General features: G+C 43.9%; 1 protein-coding gene across 1 annotated transcript in view; it reads left to right on the forward strand.

Annotated features, from left to right (window-relative positions):
- GRIA3 (glutamate ionotropic receptor AMPA type subunit 3) overlaps positions 1-23,740 on the forward strand; it is a 143,747-nt gene that overhangs the window by 111,222 nt on the left and 8,785 nt on the right. Inside the window, exons 13-14 of the mRNA XM_030967935.1 lie at positions 10,700-10,947; positions 11,501-11,615. Of these exons, the coding sequence (XP_030823795.1) occupies positions 10,700-10,947; positions 11,501-11,615 (363 nt within the window). The remainder of the gene's footprint in view (positions 1-10,699; positions 10,948-11,500; positions 11,616-23,740) is intronic.

Here is a 23,740-nt window from a genome sequence, read left to right on the forward strand (position 1 = left end):
GTTTCTGCTCAGAAACATCTTACATTTTGCACTAATTAGCTTATAAAGGCGTTTAAATGGCAATCAATAGATTACATCAATTCCCTTTTGGCTTTCAAAGGGCACTCATCCATATTGAAAAGAAAGAACCTCTCCTGAGATATTTATTAACACATGGACTCAGATTAAGGACTCCAAAATTCCTCTTTCTCTTTCTTGAAGATTGGTGAAGGCCTGTATGAGAAAGAAGTTTCAAATCCCTAAGCTACTTTTAAAGGTCTATCTGTTAGAATTAACATCTTCTAATACATTCAATTAAAGTTTCAGCATATCTGAGCAGCGTATCAAATCAATATAATGCCATTTAATCCAAATTTAGCACTGAGCCTAAGTATAATACCACACTCTAATACTTCACCTCCAGTATGCATATATTCAAAAGGCATGACCTTTACAATCAGTTAGTGATTCTTGTCTAAACTTGGCTGTATTTAAAATTCAGCAGGACATGTTTGTAGACATTTAGAAATATAAATTGCCCTTGAATTTACGGTTGTTTCTTTTAATTGATAGCAGATATCTCTGTTAAGAGGCTTCTGCAAAATACCTTGCCAAGTGTATGTTTGATCATTGACAAACACAGCTGACCTGCTAGTACACTTCACTGGGAACTTACGTAGTTAATCAGTGTTCACAAAATTAAGGAGAAAAGAAGATCTCTAATGAATGTTACTTCATTGTAGAAATTCTTCTTTGTATATTTCTCAGCACAAGTTTAAGGATGTCCCCAACCAAACAGCTCAGCTACTGAGTGGCTTTCCTGTGCCTCAGGTGGAATGACTTGCCCTGAAGTCAGTTACTGATTTTTTCCTCCTGTAAATGTCGTTAGTTGCCAGATCTGTTCGGAATTTCAGTAGAAAGACCAGAGGTCCTTTGCGCATGAAGTTTGTTCCAGCTCTTACAGTTGGTTTTCCTCAAAAAGTGATTCTTCGCAAACCAAATTCAGATGTGAGTCCTTTCTGGACTTTGTCTATACACAAAATATGTACAAACTCACAGTTTTTGAGACACAGGAAGTCATGCTAAGGATGACCCCTTAAGATGTTTCCCATTTTGAAACTATTCTGAAATCAGAATAGTTCATCAGGGACAGATAGAAAAGCATGAGATGCGCTGGCAAGGGGCTTTGCATTTCTGTTTGCCCATACTGAGGAGAGGTGCATGCAAACAGCTACCAGAAAAAGCAGTAAATGGGAAGGATATAGGAGAGGTATCTCTTGAAAAGAAACTCAAGTACCAAATTACCGAGCTGGTAAAACTAAAGGTAACATAGAAAACAATTCGTTGGAAAGCAAAGAAAAAAAACACCAGGCAGATTAACACCAAAACCGAAAATGAACATTTATCTGAAAGAACAGTGAAAGAACAAGCTCCAAATACTATTGAAATTAAAAGAAAACATTCGTTTAACTGTGACGGTGGTCACAAGGGTTTTCAATTGAGGGAAGAGGCGAGAACGTTGGCTCCATGATCAGAAGGCTTGATTTATTATTTTAAGATATATTCATCTATTATAACTATGCTAAAAAGAAAAGGAAGATTTCTAGAAGCTTGCTAAGCTAAGAATAGAAAAGTAAAGAATGATAACAAAGCAGCTCTCTCGGACTCTGTCCAGAACTGAGAGAGCTCAGTTCTGGATTGGCCATTACTTATAAACATCTATACTGACTGTTGCATTCCACAGCAGCAGATAATTTATTGTTTACGTCTCTCTCTGAGGCCACAGCTTCTCAGAAGGAAAAATCTTGAAGAAAGGATTTTTCACAAAGACATGTCTGCGACATTTAACCCATCAAAAGGATTTAGAAACACCTTCAGCTAAAAGCACGTGGGGTAACTCAGACCTCCCCTCCTGTTCAGTGGAGCCTTGTGCTGGGCTGTGTGAGGAGGGGCTGTGGTGGCACCAGTGGGTCCCTCCTGGCTCGAAACAGCCAAGTGCCACTTGCCCCCCCCAGCTGGCAGCATGCAGAGAAGGTTCCCCATTCAGGTGTCTCTGACAGTGGCAGGTGAGGCCAATGCCAGTCAGGCATCCAAGGAGGAGCACAGCTCCATGGCAGAGCCTCAGGAGATAGCGGAGAATTATGTCTGTAATGCGTTCGGAAGCACCAGTGTGTTACACCCATTATGAGTTAAAGAGCTCATTGCTTTCCTCTGATGATAAGCTTGTGTGAAGACAAGAGGGAAATAAATTCCACGAGCAAGCAGTTTAGGTAAGGAGAAGCCTTGGGTTCTACACCCCTAGCTGCCATATGATTTTTATGCATTCTGTGCAATCAAACGATATTGAGATCATGATTAGAGGCTATTAAAAACACCATTGTGAACTCTGTGCACGCAGCACTAAGGGTTTCATCTGTAGTTAAACTCTTTGATTTTTAATTTCAAAATTTATTTTGCTAGTGAAGATGAAGGACTTGTTTTTAGCACTGCAGTCATACAAATGCTTTGCTTTTGCCTTAGGATAAAACTATGATTAGCAGTTTGGAGGTTTCTGTGCACTTGACATCGAGCTAAACAACACAGTCATCATAACAAATTCCTGACAAAAATATTGAAGTGTGATTTTATTTATGAACATTAAAGAATAGAACATCACAGAAAAGTGGTAGCTTCAAAGATGAGTTTTATAGATCTGAGATATTCAATGTGGCAGTTGTTAATCATAAAAAGTACTGTAGTTTAACTGCTTTTAGACAAAGAAGGTGTGAAAATTTTATTCACCTATATATTTTCTCTCTCTTCCCCTGTTTGATATAGGTGGGAGCATGTACAAATATTAAAAGGTGACTGTATGCGTGCAGAGAGATCAGAGCCTCTCCATTGCATGGGTGATAGATGGTCTGCTGGTGGGGTTCGTTCATCTCTTGAACCTCCTTTCTGCCACATGGCCAACAGGCAGTTTGAAAGGCAACAGGAAATCAAATGTGACATAATTGCAAAAGAAATGGTTTCCCATGAATGATCTAATGTCTTTAGGCCTGTAGATTGGAGAGGAAAATGTATCCTTACAGGAACTAAAATTAACAGCTCATCCATCATCTGCTTCTTGGAAAGGGAGCATTTGAATGGAGCTGGGCTTAAGGTGGCTGAACCATTTTACTAATTTCAGCAGGCAAGTCAAGATTTAGCAAAGCTTTCAGTCAACACTTAGTAACAAATATTTGAATAAATCTCCTCATTTCTCTTCAATAACAGATGGCATTTGTCTGTCAGCTCTTGTGTTTGTGATGTAGGCTTTCCAGCTCACCTCTATCTCTGTACCACCCAGCAGTCACCTTCTGTAAGAGCAGGGCTGTGGGTTCTGGGGACCAGGTAGTGAGAGGGGCTGCAGCCCGTGGGAAGCTGGACACAGAGGGGCTGCAGCCTGTGGGAAGCCAGACACAGCAGCTCACAGTGGGTTAACACTGTAACTGTGTCTGTACCACAGAGGCAAGCAGAGAGTGCCTGGGGGGAAAATCACTTGCTGTTTGAATGCTCTACTTTTTGGAGAAAAGCTCTATGATAATGATAATGACATTGCCCAAGACAGCGAGGACCCTGGTTTTTCAAGTCTCTACTACTTTATGTAATGCTGCTGTGTCACATTAGTACATGCTTATTAGAGATTCATTTAAAATACATGGGTGCTGATAAATGACTCACAGCATTGCTACTGTTACTTTTGCATAATTAGGAAATACATGAAGGTTTAGAAACTCTAATGATGTGAATATGAAACATCCCCTCTTGCAGTCCACTGGGATTTCTCCATCATTGCCTGTATATTGGCCTTTTCTGTCTGGAGCTGAAAACTCATTAGACCTGACAGTGTTCAGATCATGTGCTGGAAATGCCGTTCTCTGTTAATTTATTACGGGCCAAATCCAGAGCAGGGCTGGTTGTGCTGCTCAGTTGCCCAGACGAGACAACTCTGCTGAATATGTCACTGCTGGAAAGATGCCCCTTAGCCTGAAGGCTGACGTAAGCCTCCCTCCAGCCAGCTTGAGTGTGTGCTGCTCCTGCTCCCCGGGAAGACAGACAGACAGACAGACAGGCTTACCCAGCACAGCTGTCCAGATCCCTGGTATGTGCCACTCAGCCCCTGTCACCTCCAGCGCTGCTTCCCCAGGGCGAGCACTGCCCGAGCACTGGCTCTGTCCCTGAGTCACAGAGGATTTACAAAGGCAGCTTGTCTCTGAAAAAGACTTTCATTTTAATTTCCCAATCAGCATTGCAACTAGGAGGAGTAAAGGCAGCAATAAAGTGAGGAGATGAATATAGTCTGAAGTTCAGTGTTGTGCCAGGAAAGGGCATCTTAAAATCTTGATTTACATTCTGCTGCTCAGACTGTTACTGACGTGTCAGCAACGTCTGGCTGCAGCCAGAGTGACTCTGCTTGTCTGTGCGAGCAGAGCTCGCTGCAGAAGAGCTGCCTGTTAAAAAGCAGCTACAGCACAAAGGTCACACTTTGAAAAAGACCATGATATACAGAGAGAAAGTCTCAAAACACACCTCCTGGAATGTTGTAGTGTTTCTGTAAGACACTTCCTTTTGTAATCAGGCCACTGTCTGTGTCAGGTGTGGAAAAACTAATGATGCTGAAGCCTGGAGGGGCTGTATTAAGCTGCTTCCCCAGCTGTTTGGGTGGGCAGCACTGCTGTGGACTGTCCTTCCCCACCATCACCACCTCCACCAGCCTCCTGCTGGACTCCCCATCCCTCAGCCCCATGCAGGGGTAGTCTGCACCTTGGCATAGAGGATTCTAGAGAAAAGCAGCAGCCCAGGGGTTTGCAGGCCTGATCCTTCTCTCTGGGCTTCATTTGCCCCAGCTGGGAAAGAAAATTGCCATTTCTAAAACCTAAGTTACCATTTGAGCAATAAACCAACATGACAATGTCTCCCATCATATTCTTGGCTGTAAAATATTATTAGTCACCAGGCCACCCTTTCCTTTATGTGTGTGCATGCACTCTCAAAGATTTGTGTGTTCCTACAAACATACAGACTAGTTTACATGTGCATGCTTGAACCTGGCTTTTCTGTGGCATCCCACAAATTCATAAACTGTGGGTAGAGATTGGTGGATTTGGGGTTTGGCCTTGCTGGAAGAGAAATGCCCTGACCTACTTTCTTCTGCCGAGAATGTAATAAAAGCAAGAGGTTCATGTAATGATGGGATTGATTTTTCTGTCCATATAGGTAAGTAAATTGCTGGCATCACAAGTTATCTGTGGCTAAAAGCTGTGACATTGATCTATTAGACTCTGCCCTATGACCTTCAGTAAATGGCATCTCTGCTTTCATGTCCTCTCTGGGGAAAGGGGACTAATGGTGCCCTCTGGCCTTCATGAGACCTATTTTTACCTTCTCAGTAAAGAGCTTGGAAATCTCAGGCAGAGGGACCTTACTAATAATATTTATCATGTTCTTATGTAGCATCATCATTAGGCTGGCCTCCATGTGCTCCAGGGCTGAGATTAGGCTGAGGGCTCCCACCAGGGTCCCTCACACCCCCCAGAGGCAGCTCTGCCAGGGATGACTCAACATCAGGCTTGGAGGGAGTGGAAAGGCACCAAATCAAAGCCAAATCCAAACAGCAAACACAGTGGTGCCACTCCATTGCAATTTGCCATGGTGGAAGTTCAGTTAAGCAACTGCCTAAACCCTGTGGATATCAGTGGGGCCCAAGCCAGGCAGCAGCAGCAGTACCAAGGCTGTCTCTTGGCAGTTTTTTCATTCCGTTTAGTAGCTTGCTTTTAAATGGTTCATAAGCTGCTGGACTCATTAGCTGCTGCAGAAGAGCTAATTGCACACATGGAGGAAAAGCAATGAGTGATGATAATGAAGCTATGGTTCACACTTAACTGCCCAAGTTCATTCCAGTGAGGTGTGCCTCCATACAAAGTGAGGTGTGATCTGTAGGAAGGCAGCATGTATTATTCACATTAAATACCTGCGCTGATTTTAGTATGGACCGTTGTGTTTTGTATCAGCAACATCTGTCTGACTTAAGGGCTGTAAATCTCCCTTGTTACGGAGCTAGAATGTGGTCATAGGGCCTGTGCAGCAGAGGAGAGTGGTAAGTCTGCCGCTCTAGGACCTTTATGGATATCTCTGCCTACCTTTATGTGTGTGCTGCAGTCAGGATGCTCCACATGCTTTTTTATTTTGCTGCACTTTGTTTATCCCTCTTAGCTTTGAAGGCAGAGGTAAAAAAATCAGTATAATCTGAAATTTCTTGAAGTATAAAACAGAGTTATACAGTTACAGAATATATAACTGGATTTTTAAAATAGTATTTATTTGATTATAAGCGGCTCATGACTGGATGATCAACAGCTCTCACCTGTAGGAGAACAATTCGGGCTTGACTGCTGGGAAATCACTTCCTGGTCCCTGCCATAATAAATTAAGGACCATTTTAGTAATTTTTAATAAAATGTCCCGACAGGGTGCGCAAGGAGACATTTTGAAGAAGACCTTCAAGTTGTGGAGGAGGTGGTAGGGAGAGTTGAATGTTCTAAAATAGGTAAAAGGCATCTCTGTAACATACTTTAACTAGAAAGGAGAAGCGTTGCTTCCTTCAAATACAGCAACTTCACCCCTACTCAGCAGTGGAGGAGGTGACACAATGTCACTTTTAGCAGAAGTGTGAGACAGATGTCTGCAGAGGGGGAAGGGAATTCAGTCATTGGGAGAAGGCTTCATATTTTAGAGCTAAATTTAACCAATGTCAAGGAATTGTCCAAGGTGTGCTGGGGTCTGCTAGGTGTCTCTAGGTGATTGGAAATGTGCAAAAGTGAAACCAAGGCACCAGGTCGAGCCCAGCTGGAGCCACATTTGTGGTTGCTGGATTGAAGAAATAGCTGCCACTGAGAGGCAAATCTGCCTCCTCCCCATGACTGTGTCACTCACCCAGCCCTGGCTGGCCACACTTTGGGATGCTACCACACACTGGCTGATTTTTCATTTCACTGCTGGAGTCAACCACACAGCAAAACTAGGAGAATTAGAATGAAAGACAGTGTTAAAATTGTGGACTGATGGAATTGGCATCTTCTTTTCAAATGAGTGCATTGCTACCCAGAAGAAATGTGTATTTAGGTGCTGATTAGTAACGGGCCAAGTGAAGTGAGTCCTTGGCACGAGAGCTGCTGGCTCTGCTGACATGGAAGGGAGCTGCCTGCACCCTTGGCTGGGGTGTTTGTGGCTTATATTTCTGCATAAACATATCCAAATAAAGAGAAAAAGAAAAAGCCAGCATTATTGACAAAGCAAAGGCCAGTTCTATTTATATCTGCAGTAAGGCTGCGATAATGAAGATGCTTTAATGTGTCTCAGGGCCTAGATGAAACACTGAAAATGTTTCTGTTAAGAAAAAAATTATAATAATATCCCCTTGAAATCCCGAGGAAATGTGTGTGGCGGACTTCTGGAGAGCAATATCAAAGAAATAGGAGTTGCAGAGCATAGGGAGTTACTACAGTTATGGGCTTTGAATTGGCTTAAATCTTTCCTTTTAAGTTTTTTTTTTCCTAAGGATCTCTTTAAAAGTAACACTTTATTGACAGGGAGAATGTTTTACTGCCACTGAACTCTAGCAACAGTGCAGATCTGTCAGACCTTGCCTTACTTCGGAGTGTAAATCCTTTCTCTGTGGTTGCTTCTGCTGTCTGGCCCCTTTTATGGGTGTCAGACTCCTAGGGGGGCTGGGAGAGGCAGTGTGAATGTCTGCAGAGGGGGACAGATGGGTAAGAATGTTCTTTCAAGACAGAATTTGGAGCTTTATAGTTAGGAAAGACATGTTTCATTTCTGAAAGTCTTTTAGGTGCTTCAGGGGTGGTTGGGTTTTGTTGAGGCAAATGGAAAAAAAATATTTACTAAAAATACCATCTGTCATTTCATCCTGTTGCATCTTTGACCAGCTTTAATCAACTGGTTGTTTCATGGCAGTGAGCAGGTTTAAAATATGGCTCTAGGAGCAGAAAACTGTCCCTTTCTCCAAGCAGCCTCATCATAGGTAGTTACTTTCACCTTATTAGGAATTTGGGTGAATGGCTGAAAAAATCAGCACTAACCAAGCAGGACTGAATGGCCAGAGCCCATCACATCACTGGTCCTCTCTCTCTGAGATCCTCAGCCAGACTGTGCTCCAAAACCGATCCATGCTTGATGCATTTTAGATTAACCTTTTCCAGTCAACACATGCTTTGTTTCTAGCTTGAATTTTTGTCTACTTCTACTAGATCAGATTGCTATTCTTATTTAGTTAGTTTGATGATAACAAGATATTATGAAAATCCCACTTGGCAGAAGAAGAGGTGGACAATGACCATATAGAAATGGGAACTGATTTTTAACTACGTCATCCAGAAGAGTTAAATGAAGGCAACAGACTATAAAGCTTAGGCTATTTGTTGAAGTTGAAAAGAGATCAGGTTTTCAGTTGTAGAATTTGGTTTTCTGAAGCATGAATGATGATTTTCACCCTTTGCCCTTGGAGCAGGGAACATGCTTTGTGGACTGTGTGCAGCCCTGTGCATGCTGTTGGCACTCACCAGATAACTGATTATTAACAATGCACAGATGTACTGGCCATTGCTTTCAGGTAGTCAGGCCAGGTGGAAAGAGTATGAAAGAACTTAGACAGGTATTCATATGTGAGTTAAAAGATTGAAAGGAAAAGAAATTCTGGTTTATCTGGGTAATTAAAGGCACACTCTGCAGAGGAAAACAAGCAAAAGCATATGTAGTGCTTGCACAATTTGGGAGGCACACAACTTCAGCTTGCTGAGAGGTATAAAGAGTAAAGATGATTTTCTACCTTCCTTTTGTCCCTTGGGTGCCTGTTTGAAAATATAAATGGCCAGGTGTGTTTGTATTATTTATGTTAAAAGAAGATAGAGGTTGTAAGGCATAGAACCTTGAAACTAAGACACGCCAAGATTGCCACTGCTCCTGCAGTCCTGAGGCTTAGCACTCCCTGCAGGGGCTGAGCTGCCACACTCCCCGCTCAAATTCAGAGCCACCATCCTCGTCTCAGGCTATTCAGTGTTTGCTGCTGCAGGGGAAAGTCAGGAAAATCCAGATTCCTTCTTTCAGCTGTGTAAGGACCATTCCAGACCCCAGTTACATCTCTCTTTGTCCTGATGCTGGGCAAACACAGCTGTACAGCCCCTCTTCAGCTAGGAGATGCTCTCTCTGACTTGTTTTTCACACATCTCCCCAGCATCCAGCTAGCCCCTCTTGATTGTTGTCTCTCTGATTTCCTTTTGTCAGATGGGCTGATTTTAATTGGTTTGCATTTTCAGTTGGTTTTCAGTTCATCAGGAAGGATAAAATAAAATGCTGCCCTTCATGCTCCTCTCTATCCACTGTAGCAGCACCAGCTGAGCATGTTAATCTGAGGAGCAGTGCAGGCAGGGCCTGTGAAGTGTTTGGAGGCTGGCTGTTAAGCATTACATTATTCAAAATGCATTAAATTGTCCTGGGTGAGGAGGAAGCATGTCTCGATCATCAAGCTGATGGACATTAGCAGTCTTCTACCACAAGGTTGCTAAATTTGAACTAGATTTAGCTACTGCCTGCTTCATTCCTATTCTGCAAGGAAAGCTGTGGACAGGGAACTGGCAAGGAATACGAGGCATAAATTTGAGGTACCCACAACTTGGACTGAAAGCCTTATATAAATCTTTGGGATTTCTAGACTTAGGAGGAATGCAGTTGGCATTACTGCCTTCTGTTGACCAAGCAGGAAAGTTTAACCGGTAGTCCAGGATACAAATTCTTGACAGTCTGGAGGTGGCTTTGAGATCTGAGGGTGGCTTAAATGTTACTGGTGGGGAAGAGCGAGAAGGGGAAGTAACACATTCCTCAACATTTCAAGGTTTACAAAGCTTGTATGCTGAGCTAGAGGCTGTTAGGGTTTGCTCAGTCCCAAAACAGGGAAATCAGGAAAAAATATAGATGGGTGACAGGCAGTTAACCAGTGATTTTTTTCAGCTTATTGCTAATACTTGTATTTGCTGTATTTTAGGAAAATGGGAAAACAAATTTTGAATATTTGGCTATTGATTCATAAAAGGTTTTGTAATTACTATTTATATCTCTTGTTTGGGCACCTCTGTTGACAGCCACTAGAATGTCATGGTCTCCTGTATCATAGACCTACCATTGCTACTGTGAAAAGCACACTCCTGCCTTGCTGAAAACTTGTAATAAGCAACTGCCAGCCCTTCCTAGCAGCACTTAGTGTAAAAAAAAAACAATGCTAAGGATTTGTGTGAAGAGGAAAGGCTCCTTTGGCATCTGTTGGCCAAGATGGATGAGCTGGGATTTCCCATCTTCCCTCTGGCTCGGTAGCAGAGCAGCACACAGACAGATAAACCCAGCACGCAACAGGAGCTGAGGCTGGGACGGGCACACAGCGTTGCTCATTCTGAGGCTACCAGTTACTCAGCAGTAATAGAATAAATGTCTGAGATTTGCTTCTCCCTCCCCAAACATTTTGTCATTTGGTCTTTGTTCAGGGGGCAATGTATCTCTCTCCGAGCTGCCTTGACTTTTTTGATCTGTTAGCCCTAATCAGTACAGGGTGTCGTTATACCTCCAAGCCAGCTAAGCCCAAGGAGCTCAGTCTTGCCAACATGATTCTTCATTTCCTTCCTTTCATCTCTCCCAGAGGTCAAAAATAGCTGTCTATGAGAAAATGTGGTCATACATGAAGTCGGCCGAGCCCTCAGTGTTCACCAAGACAACGGCGGATGGGGTGGCCAGGGTGAGGAAGTCCAAGGGCAAGTTTGCCTTCCTGCTGGAGTCCACGATGAACGAGTACATCGAGCAGCGCAAGCCCTGCGACACCATGAAAGTTGGAGGCAACCTGGATTCCAAGGGCTATGGTGTAGCAACCCCCAAAGGCTCAGCATTAAGGTGGGTGGAATAATATAACAATATCCATGTTGTTATAGTATTCCACCTACCCTGATGTATTGTGTTGTCATTTTCTTTCTTGTGGATTTTGAGGTAACTTAAAAGTTTAAAATCTTCAATATTCCATGGAGTTAAATAAGACGGTAAATTATGGTTTCATTTATTTAATGCATCCATTTTTTGTGTTCTCTTTGTGTTGTCCTCTCTGATTGTTTGTTGCTGTTTTAATTTTACAGTTCAATGGCTTTTTCAATTTAAATGGTAAAAGCCAAGTTAACCTGCCATATGTGACGAATGTTAACTGCATGATGTGGTGTTGTTACTTTTTTTCTCAAAGACGATTTCCCCATCCCGCACACTTCAGTTTTGAGCAAATGTTATCCTCCATGCCACCTTCCAATATTTAACCCTGTATTTGCTGTACAGACATTTTGATAGCTCCACGTTCTGTGAAATTTTAGCCAATTTGTCCTCTTGTGCTCCTTTTTTTATACGTTACGATTTCCTAAGCATTTGTGCATTTTTCTTACAAGTTATGTTTTATCGTTTCAAGAAATGCTGTTAACCTGGCAGTATTAAAACTGAATGAGCAAGGCCTCTTGGACAAATTGAAAAACAAATGGTGGTACGACAAAGGAGAGTGCGGCAGCGGGGGAGGTGACTCCAAGGTCAGCCTCAATGTCACCACAATCGGGTACCTTAGCAAAGAGTAATCGGCAAGGCTGTTATTTTGCTTCTCAAGAAAAAAAAACTCAAAAAGAAAGCAGATGAAAATTATTTCACTCATTGTGGTGGGGAAAAAAACTCTATTCTCTTGTTCAGTAGCTCTTTCAAAGAAACAGTTTTATTTAATATCATCAGCGGGTTTGTTCGAGTTTGGAAACCTTATTTAACTAACAGATAGAAAGTCTAGTGTTGATGGGACCTACACAGAGTAAATCAGTGAGGTAACCGTACAAGAAACCAATGATCACCTCTGGTCACTGTCCCAACCCTTGAGAGCAAGGGTTTATGAGACTTTTTTTGCCAGGACCAGCTGTGCCAGCACAGACCTGGAGGTGAAAGAGCTCCTGTTTCCTTTGGCCTTTTGGGAAGGTTTTGGAAATGTTGCCTGGAGCATTCAAATGTCACCTTTTGTACAGCACTGATCAGACTTCTGCACGCTCCTGTGCAGGAGCCCTGTGTCTGTGTTTGACATGCCTTTGATACAGATGTGGACTCAAGTCTGGCTCCAGTGGCAGCTGTGGCAGCCTTATCACTGCCTTCTGCTGAGCTGAGGCTTCCCCCAGCCTTCCAGACAGACTATACTGCACTTTCACAAAGTTACTTCAGTGAGTTCATGTAATGCCAATGTTAACTAGTCTGCTTTCCTCTTGCCAACTTTGTCCTGTAGGACTGGCAGTCCTTTTCTGCAGTCTTTAACCCAGCAAGGATAAGCTATAGCTAGAATTGGCTGGGTGTTGTTGGTCACTGTGGGTGCAGGAATTACCAAGAAAATTAATTTAAATGACATTGTTATGCTGAAAAGTACGGAAATTCATTTTTATAGTGACACTTTCCTACATCTAGTAAAACCAGATCTTTAGGGAGCAATAACTCCTAATCTCTCCAATAAAAATGCTTCAGATTTGGTCCAAAATCAATAATAACAGTAAACTGCAGTTTCGGACAATTACTGCAAATTACTGCTACAATCTATTCATAAGAGTTGCATACAGTTGGCTGTATAGGAAATTGCTCAGCTTGTCATGTCTGCTGCTAGCAAAAGCCACTGTGTAATATTAAAGGAAGGCAAAGCTCTTGAATTTGGATTGATTCAGTAGCTGGAGGTCTGCAGTGCTCAGCAGCAGCCTGGAGATGAGCACAAGCTTTTTTATGCTTTTTAGCTCTGCTGCTCATCCTTCACAGAACATTTTTATATGTCATATTTGCCAGTATATTAAATGTTTAATATCCTCCTGGGATCCAGCACCTCATTGTCTAATGCTGCCTCCCTGAAAGAAAACTCTCATACAAACCAGCTTCAATGAACTTCATTGCTTCAAGTTCATTGAATTAAACCCAGCCAATAACCCTTACAGCCCTAAGGAAGCTAAAGACGGCTTTTTAAATGGTCACAATTAGGGCAGGGCCATCCTTCTATTTTTGCCTGTGCTGGAAGATGTTTTACAAAGAGCAGTGCTGTCTATTTGGCAGGCCCTTGGCCTGGTCAGGCAATGTTGAGGGAGTGGAGTCTGGGGTAACATGAGTTGGTACCCAGAGAAGAGGGAAGGGGAACAAACACAATAATGTGTGTTTTGCTGGTTTAGTGACAAGTGATGTCTGTCTGCAGTTTGTTGTAACACGCTGTGGTGAAGGACTTGTTTGAGCTATAGTTGAGGTGTAGGAGCTATAGTCACCAGCTCTTGGGGCACAGCTCAGCTGGCAGAAGTCCCCAGAGAGGAGAACATGGGATGTAGAAGACCTCCCACAGAAGACAAAGCTAAGGGAGGTGGGGAAGAGGTTAGTGGCTGTTTCTAGAGGTGTGGTAAATCAAAGGGCCTTTTTGTTACAAAGTGGCTCTTCCTTTGAGGTAGATCTGTAGGCCCTGAGCCCTGCAGACTGCAGTGTGGCTCCATGGCAGAACATGCAGAGCCTTCCCAGCACACCCCCATCACTGGCCAGGTCCTGCCCCAGCCCAGCAGGGGCCCCACTGCCCTCTCAGGAAAGATGAGTTCTGGTGCTGCCCCTTGTGCACTGCAGCTCCAAGAGTCTTGCTGGCCTCTCTCTCCTCACTGTCCTCCCACCAGAAGTTGCCCCCATCATCTCATCCCATCTCTCCAGTTAATTGTTTATATGAGCACGGCTTCATTTGTAGATCATTTAGGGGAGTCACTGCAAAACTGTTATTTTTTTCCCTTTTACCTTTAAGGAGGTGACAGCTGGGGGAATCTGGATGGGGTGATGAAGGTGCCTGAGGTGCAGATACAGACCTTGCCCTCCATCTCAACCATTGCTCACTCGGGGCAGCTCTCTCTACTGGCCAAGCTGACAGACTCCTCTCTCAGCTTCCCCAGTAGAGACCCGGGCTTGGGAAATTGCTGCCCCCAGTTGGCAATCAGCCACCTCCTGCCTCCTGGCAGTGGGTTGCGCAGTGGGTTGTGTGTAGATGTGAGTCATGGCAGACTGGCGAGTTCCTCTGTGACTGATACTTTAGCTCTTGCTGAAGGCCAGAGGTGAGTATGAGCCTGTTTGCTTGTGCCAGTGTCCGTCGTTGTACTGCAAAGGACCCGGCCACCCTCCCTGCTCGTGCTCCCTGCGCTCTGGCATGCGGTGTGCCCGTGCTCCAAGAGGAATCGTTCTGAGTTGTGAGTTTGTCTCATTATCATATCTCACTGCCTCTGGAAAATTAAACAGTGACTTCCATTTTCACAAGGATTTTGAGTCTTGCAGCAGGAAAAAGGAAAGGTATTCAACTGGCTTTCTGCAGGCTTTGAATCTGTTGGTTTACACAGAGTGCAAGGTTAGGCCTGTGAGCATTCCATGCTCCTGGGGTTCACTCATAATTCAAGACTAAAGAGATTGTGCCATTTTAATGAGTTTGTTTTAAATGCCTCAGCTGATATGTGTCTTGTTTTCAGTGCTACCAGTCTGTGTCAGTGCTGGTGTGGAGCAGAGGATGCCAGTGTTGGTACTGCCCTGGCAAAGGGAATGACCCAGTTTCAGTAGTGGTCCTTATTTAACAAGTCTGAAGGGGAATATGCTCCATCCATACATAATTTCTCTGGGATGCATGTCAATACATGTGGGCTGGCTTGGCTGATGCAGACGTTCTGGTGCGTGCATCAAAACTCATTCACTTAGCTCTCCTAAATGAGCTTGAATTTAGTTTCATGGCAAAATTATCCTCTCTTCAAATGCTCTTATACATGCAAGCTGAGTTCTCAATCATGAGAGAATACAAAATAGCAGTTGTAAAAAAACATATTCCAGGAAATATGTTGCAGTGTATTACAAGTTTGGAAACTAATTATTTTGTTTATTATACAGTCCTATAATCTTGGAGCTGAGTTATGGCCGACTAGGGATTTAACAAGAATTAGACAAAAGGGGATGCAGATGGCGGTCACAGCCTGAATGACTTAAGTGAAACTAATTATTCAGTTGCATAGGAACAATTTCCTGCTAAGATGAATTTCCAAAGTTCTGCTGTTGATAAATTTCTTGTATTCTTATACCTTCATGGTAACATTTAATGACAACCAACGTGGAAGGAGAATGTTTGAATGCAGCTTCTCATCAACTTTACCTGCCAAGATTCTCTGCTAATTATTTGACTTAATTTCTTTAATATATTCTTTTTTAGGCTGATACCTCTTTTGGACTACATCAGAGAAATGACATGCAATGTAAATTATTTCATTTTCCAATTGTTTCTTTTTAATCAGAGAATTACTTTTCCAGTGTGCTAGTTGAGTTCTGCCCTCAGAGCTGTGCTCCATACAATATCCCATTCTCAAGACCTTCGGAGCTGTGAGTGTGGCCATTAGCAGATGGGATCTGTTCCCCCGTGTCTGTGTGCTGTTTTGGTTTGATACATTTTCAGCACAGCCGTTAGCATTTGCAGCATAATTTTTTTAAGTGGCATATTTTTAGAAGAAATCTGTTATGCTTTATTTTAGATGATACCTGATGCCTAAAGAGCACCATTGCCAAACATGTCGTGCATAAAAGAGAACATTTGGGGAAATGGCTATCTTTAAAAGATGCAGCACGATTTATTTGAGCCATTTGTTTGAAATTATGTTCATCAGCATGAATTTCCTTGTCATCCATACTATAGGCCTGCGTTATGAGCTGGAAAAAGATAAAATGGCTGATCAGAGCCAGTGACAGTAACACAGAGCTAATTCATGCTCAGAGCTGGGAAAGTAATATGAAATTACTGTATTGTGCAAATTAGTGACAGAGCAAAATAATGCTTTAAAAGGAAGACACCAGAATATTGATTTAATTGACAGCTATTACTTTATAGCATATTAAGAAATAATACTGTGTATGTTTTGTGGCAGTGATGAAGTCTTAATGCTCTAGGAGTTCATTGGAGCATCTCAGAGCACTGCCAAGGAGGGCAGAGAGCCTGCTCTGGTTTGCAGAAACAGCAGTGCTGTTATGCAGATTGTTGAGGGTATTTTCCTGGAAATGGAATGGGGAGAAGTGGCACGATAATTTGGGAAGAGTAGGTTGCCTACTCTGGGAAGGAGTTGGTGGAGTCAGAACCACTGGTGTCCAAGAATTTGGAACTGTTTAGTTTTGCCAGTGTAACCTTTAGCATCATGGAGACTGCCTTTGCTGCCTTGCCAAAGCCAACTCAAGACCTAAGTGTGCAAGGAGACCTGTTTGTGCAGCATTAATTGTGGCAGACCTGGGGCTCCTGCCTGGACGCCATGTCCTGCCTTTATGGCCACAAGAAATCTTAAAGACTTGTTAATTGTGCACTCCTTTTGATAATATCTGTGATGCTTAACAGTTAATTTCCATAGATTGCTTACATGAGTCATTTATCCCACACTGTAAGTATCAGTGTGGGAAAAGTCAAAGCGGAAGGCTCTGTGGTACTGGAAAAGGAAGAAAGGAAAACCAGCAGCTGGAAGTGGAGCTCCCAGCAGCAGGAGCAGGGCCCTTCCTTTGTATGTCTCCCTGGGGGTCTGGGCTTGGTTGTTTTTCTTTAATACTAGCTGCTGTCATTTAACATACAAAGGGAAAAGTAAATGCCTTTCTTCTTCTTCAAAGTGACTCTAACGTTTCAGCATTCTGCTCACGTGGACACAGGCACTAGTGCTGCTCTGTGGATTTCTCTGTGCTGCTGGCACTGTAACCATGGGCTGAATGCCTCTAGCTTTTGTACACAACGTAGCTGTTCCTCGAATGTCTTGTGGACTAGCCTTTGGACTAAGCAGCACCCACCTGCAGCCTGCTGAGGAGCCAAGAGCAGGAGTCACAGAAGAAGCCGTTTCAAGAGGAAAATAAAGATGGGGGGAAAATGGATGTGCCTAGACACAAGAGAAAGAGAAGGTGAGGGGATAGCCAGCATGCAAGGTAAGTTGAGTCTCTTGCTTGTACCATCCAGGTTAGAAAGGACCCAAGCAGTGGCAGGAAAGGTCCATACTGCTCTTTCAGATGTTGTAGATTTGAGCACGATGTTGGGCACCTGCCCTCTTTTGCTCTTCCTCCACTCTCTTACCACATCCGTACCTCAAGTGTCAGGCACTGCTGTGAACGAGCTGCAGTGACTTGTTATGGCTTGTATTTCCTAATCCAATCAGCCTGTATTATTACATTAGCACTTGGCACTTCTCTTAAATTATGATCCTGTTAGTACAGAGTTTAATTTGTTTGAGCTACATTTGTGAAACGTGTAAATATTCTCTCATAGAAACACTGCTGCTGTCAAACACAGGCTGCAGACTCTGCAGAGAGCAGAAGAACTTGCAGCCTCAGCTGGTAACACATCTGGCTCTGTAGAATGTGCACAGTGTCTGTAGATGATGCAATGACATCATGCACTCAAACACCCAAATTTAAAATGTATACCTGGTGACCAAAGGAAAAATGCTTCACATTCCACAAGGATAAACTGGATGCTCCAACCTGCAATGGCAGGTTACTCCTGCCCAGTAATGGAGACTACAACACAGTTCTGTTATGGACAACTATTGCAGCTACTGAGTGCTCAGCAGGAGCTAAATCCAGCCCCTGGCAGCCAGGAAGCTGCAGCCCCAGGATGCTCCTCACCATCACTCAGGGTGCCAGTCCTTGAGCAAAGGGAACTGCTGCTGGCTCTGCTGGTGAGGAAAAACAGCATCCTCTGCCAGGGGATTTATTGCTCTGCCTCCAAGCACTACCCCAGCCATCGACATGCAACATATTTCTTAGGTGGCTGGGGGATATATAGGGTTTGAGGTGCTGAGTTTTAAATTTTCTAATTGTGCAAGCTCTTTGTCTTTCCCAGCTAGATGGCTTTCGCTTTTATCCCTTCCTCTGCCCACCCATAAAGCATTTCAATCCCTCAAATGTTGACTCTTGGAAATGTGCAACTGCTGGTAACACAGGGCAGGGAAAAAGTGGTGTGGGTCTGAAATGGTAGCAAAGAGCAACTAAGGGCTCATTATTTAAAAAAGAAATGCCCAGTGCTTTTTGCATTTTTCATTGAATATTGAATGTTCAGTGTGGAATACCAAAGATCACTTTTTGAGACAGAAAGTAGGAAGTAGTGATTGACAAGAAGGGACAGGGATTGACCATGTGTGTTTTGCCTGTATCTTCAGGGCTCTTCAGTCCTGCTTGAGGTACCAGGCAACTGTAGTCTTTAAACAAACCGAGTGGGTTTGGGTAACGAGCCCATTTCCAAGCAAAGTCTTCCCCATCCCTCAGTATGGGTGTGTCACAAAACATGAGGCCATGGCACAGAGACATTGCTAAATTGCTAAATTGCAACAGGCAGCTGGATGATCTGATCTGAGCAAGGGCAGAGCCCTTGGACGATGCACTCACCCGCAGGTTTTGTATCTATTCAGAAGTTATTTCAGTAACAAGATCTGACAAAAAGTCCATTCAATAGTTGCAGATCAGGCTGGGATTTATACAGCATGGGGGAATAAAGAGCCTTATTTGATTTAGATGGGTCTTTAACCTCGAGCGATGCCCTCTAGAGAGTAGTGCTGGATTTGGTGTATCTTCCTAGATTGTTTCTATCTTTATATTTTAATGATACCAAGATGGCTGTTAGTGATATTTTTATGGTATCCTGTCAAATTAGCAGAGAGCCTGGACTGGATTTCTGCCTTTGTCAGTCCCTGCACAGCCCTGTGCCTGTGCAGGCTGGCTCAGGGATGCAGCAGTGGCCACTTGCCTTCTGGCCCACTCAGCTCCAGTCAACAGCACTGGAGGCTGCATTCAGCATCACCTCCTCTCCTCCTGCCAGCAGGGCAGGGAAGGCTGGTGGTTCTGTGTGATGTGTGGGAGTGAGGGATTTCTCTGCTCGGCTGGAAGCACTGCCAGGCAGTGGTGCCATTGTTCAGGGTCACACTGAGGGTAGCTCAGTTGGTCAGAGCAGGATGCTGATAAGACCAAGCAGGGTGCTGATAAGACCAAGATTGTGGGTCCAATCCCTGTATGTGCCTTTCATTTAAGAGCTGGACTCACTGGTCCTTATGGGTCCCTTCCAGCTCAGAATGTTTTGTTGTTCTCTAATCTCTGTGCTCTTCAGGTATTTGCCTCTCAGAGCATGGTAAGTGTGTCCCACATGTCTACAGCAAGCTGCCCTCTGTGCTTCTCCTGAAGTTAGGGGGGATTAGCCAGTGACACCAGTAGGAACAATTAATTCATGGTTTTCAGTAGTTTTGCCCAAGAGGATTTTAGGAAGCATTTTGGATTTAGAAAATGCTTGCTTGTTTGCACCTTATTCTTCTTGCCTTTCTCTGACACTGTGAGGTGGATTTTAGAAACGCAAGTGTTTAACATCTGAAGTCTTTGATGTTATAATGGTTTTGGTTGGGTTGTGCTGATGTCAGCAATGCCAGGGATGTTCTTAAGGAGCAGCTCTGGTCATAAGGAACAAAGGAAGACATTTCTTGCTGTACAAGTGAGAGTGCTCCAAATATGTCAGATTCCTAAACTAAAAGGATTAGGCAAAACCAACAGGGATTATTTAATTATAAGACAAGTTTATTATTATTTAATGATAAACAAGTAAAAAACCACTTTATAATGTACTAACCAAGACGTGGTACCACCATGGACTCTCGCCTCCTTCACATCACTGAGATTTGGACGGGAGGGTAACGAGCCCTTTGCAGAGGCCAAGCCCTTGGTCTGACCGTGGGGCTTGGCCAGGGTAGAGCTCTGATGCAGAGGGAGGATGTCACCTTGCATTAGGAAGGACAGATTTAGACTCTCAGGAGGGACAGATTTGCCAGAAGCCTCCTGTGGCTTTCTGTTGCTCTGATGCCACAAATCAGCAATAAATCTGGCCTAGCCAGATACTAGACCAGATTTACAGCTGTTCTGTGCCATGCAGTGTGACACAGCCAGAGCCCAGGGTTGTCTTTGGCACTGTGGTTTTGCCTTCTCCTGGCACCCAGAGGGCCAGTACCAAGTACAGGGAGTCACAAACAGCTTTGCTGTAAGTGCTGCATCCCAAGTGATGTGAGCCTGCATTTCCATGACACTTCTCCAACCAGAGGAATTGGTTGTCTGCTGTTGTACTGCTAGGGAAAATGAATGAGGGCCTGTTGGCAACACACAGGATTGTGCATTGTGGTAGCTGCAGTGTTAAATACACAGGGAGGTCTGTTAGCCAAGGACAGTTCTGGTGACCATATTTGCTGTATGTTTGGAGCCAGCATCCATCTGCTTTTGTGAGAAGGATCCCCACTGCCACTGGCCTTAAATTGCTTTGCTTCACCTCTAAATGAACTCTGTATTGCTGGGTGAGATGGCACACATCCCTCCACAGTGCTGCTGGGGACATGGATGTCCTGGCCAAGTAGCCCTGCAGAAGCCTGTGGAGCTCTCCTGTGCAGGGGGCACTACAGCAGTGAAGCTGTAGTGGTTGGAGTTCTTGCCCAGTGTTTGACATCTCCTGAGCCAGCCAGGCATCCCTCCATGGCTGAAGTGCTGATCAGTTCTGCTGCACCTTGTGCTCTGCTATCCTGAGCTACAGCCCCAGGCACACAAGAAGAGAGGATGTTTTCAAGACCAGAGAGGAGCTCTCAATGCTGAATGTTATTCTGGTCTTCCTTCAAGTTCATGGGTGACTCTTTTACCCTCTACCCCTAAAAAAGCTATGTTTGGACTCTCAAGATGCTGCAAGCAATACTGATGTGAAAATGCCACACTGTACACCTGATACTCTACAGAAAATCAGGAACCAGCTGATGGTGAGTGAAGGAAAACTTGCAGCTGTAAAACCCAGGTAGTGAGAGATGCCAGGGCTGCCCATGCACTGCCCTCCCCATCCTGTGCCACCCTGAGGAAGCCCTTTAACTGGTGCTTTGAAGAACTTTGCTTGTTGCACCTTTACTTTGCAGCTTGCTTTTCTGAAAGATTGCATCTAAAAATTGTAAATTAATTCTGAGCAATGGTTCGTCTGGTTTGAAAGGAGCAGTGTGCCGTCTGCCGAGTTCATTCACTCTCCTTGGCAGTGATTGGGTTTGGGTATAACATTTATATTACATCCATTAGAGCATGGAATGGGATGGGAATTATCCAAAGCTGTTCCAATCATCACTTAAATCTTTTCTAGATTGCAAGTAATAAACATAACTACAGTGTTGCTGAGACTTCATGCCACTCAAACACCAGTTAGACAGAGCTGAAAAAAGTCTGCAGATTATTGGATGAGTTGTTCAAGTCCTAAACTGACTTCTGTTCCCAGTTCTCACCTCTAGTGGTCATTGACTCCTTGTATCAACTGCTGCAACTTGTGAGGACCAACCCAAACACTGGCTGCAAAGGCACTGGCATATTTCCTGGAAAATGGCCCTTTCCTGGCAAGATCACTATGTTCTTTTCATAAATTAACATCGCTTTTCCAAGAAACTGCTCAGATTTCTTCACTGCAGTCCAAGTTCCTTCAGGAAGGAGTCCTGTTTACAGCACTAGCACACAAATATGATGGCCAGTAACTGGAACCCACCTGCCAAAAGGAGCAGCCTGGCCAGCCTTTGCAGTCATCTGTGGGACTGCAGCCTGCTGGGCATGTGTCTTAAGCTGGTAGAATTTAGTGATGTCAGTAGGTGGAACATCTGGTTTGGGGTTATCTTCTTTAAATAGGTGCAGGTGAAATCATGACAATTAACCTGAAAAGCCATTAATCACACCACTAAAAACCTGTAACGATTTATGCTTTGAGAGGGTCAGAAGTTCTACCTTCCCACTTTCAGGACTAATAAAGATCTGCCTCTTCAGCAATTAATTTGCTTGTCTTCCACTTCAAGCTTGTTCTGGCCAGAAAGAATGGAAAGAAATGTTATAACACCACCAGTTTTCTCCGTGGAGATAACATTTACTGCAACTAACCTGAAACTGGGGCTTTGGTAAGAGGAGGCAAGGCAAGAAATCCCTCAGACAGGTATGGCTGTCTCAAAGAGAAGAGGAGAGAGCGGATGACCTCTGAGTCATTGTGTTCCCTCTTTTCCATATTAATTGCATGAATAGAAGATGGGTAATAATGAAATATAAAAATAAATGCTTTGCAAAGGCACATAGCAGCTCCTTCTTCTGAGAAGGAGCATCTGCATGGTGAACCTACTCTACCTGGAAACAATGCCATGTTTTGTACACGATCAACCTGCATGACCAAGTGCTGTAGCGCCTCCTGAATTTGAGGAAGAGGTGGTCCAAGTTCTTAAATTGAACCTGAAGCTTTGGGGATGCAGCTCAGGGGTGAGATTTTAATTAGTCTGTTTTTCAAAAATCAGTTAATTCCATCAGTATCATCCTGTCCTCTGGGACCACGAGCAGCAAAAGGTGCAAAGGGCTTCTGGGTCTATTGTCCTGCACCCAGACAGGTTGAAGTGCAGCACGGAGGAGGCCCCAAGGCCACACTGCAAAAGGAAAAGGAGGCCCCCTTTGGGATGGTGTCATATTATCATCTGGAAAAAGACTGGCACACCTTGTTTTCTAGCAGTAGCTGATAGCTGAAGAGGGGAAGATTATGCTGCCAGCACCTGAATGGAGTCTCCTAACAGGATGGCAGAGAAACAAAACAGCTGAAACACCAATAAAACCCACTTCTGTCAAGGTATAAAATCATGTTTGTGGCAGTCTCTGTAAAGCCTATAAACCAGGCAGGCACTGATCTTACAGTCATGCTGCTCTTAAAAGAAACAACCATTGCAGATGCTTAATTCCCCTCTAAGGGCAGTACTATCCCTTATGAGGCTCCTGGTATTGTTTCTCTAAACTGAAGTCTTCCAATCATTTGTAGAAAAAAATCTTAGCAGGGTTTGGTAAAGCTGCCCAAGAGAACCAGCCTCACAGGTTTAAGTCTGTATGATTCAGATCATACTGGATGAAAAACAAAAGCAAGGAAATAACAAAATCCTTCAGTTGTGGGAAGGAAGAAAAACACTGCAAGTTTCTGGACAAGGATACCATCCTGTGGAATCCAAAATGCTGACATCCCAATCCAAGTGGCCTCATCTCATTTTCTTGGCATACAGAGCACAACACGAGAACACAAGCTCTCAAACCTCTGAACATTTTACTTTTATCAAAGCAACCAAGCTAACAGAGAGAGGTCTGGAAACCACATAGGGGAGATGGAAAAGAATCCCATCATAAATTAAAGCATGGAAAAACAGTGGAAGCCACCTAGTAAAGGGCCAAAGACTTTACAGAATATGCCGTACAGCTAAACTACAGAAACATAATTAAAAAAAAAAACAACTGGAAAGCACAAAAGTATCCCAAGAAAACTACAAGGAAATTGAAGTCCTTTGAGACAGAGCCCCAGAAAATGAGGAAATGATCCTCTGAATTGGACAGTGAGAGAAGTAGGTGGCTGGTGACATAGCCTTCCCATGGGACCCAGACAAGTCATTGAGTGTCTCCAGTCCTCTGCCTCTAAGGCAATTCTAAATATCTCCCCTCAGTCAAGCAGTCCCAGGACAAGCAATGACAACTCCCTTTCCTGGATCCAGCAGCCACCACTCCTAGAAGAGCCTTACAGTTCCCCCTCTAACAACCATCAGAGCACTCTGCAGCTTGGTGGCCTTGGGCTGGCTGGCCCAGGCAGGGTTCTGGCACT

This window comes from Camarhynchus parvulus, chromosome 4A, assembly GCF_901933205.1.
Source record: "Camarhynchus parvulus chromosome 4A, STF_HiC, whole genome shotgun sequence".
In the NCBI taxonomy this organism is placed as follows: Eukaryota; Metazoa; Chordata; class Aves; order Passeriformes; family Thraupidae; genus Camarhynchus; species Camarhynchus parvulus.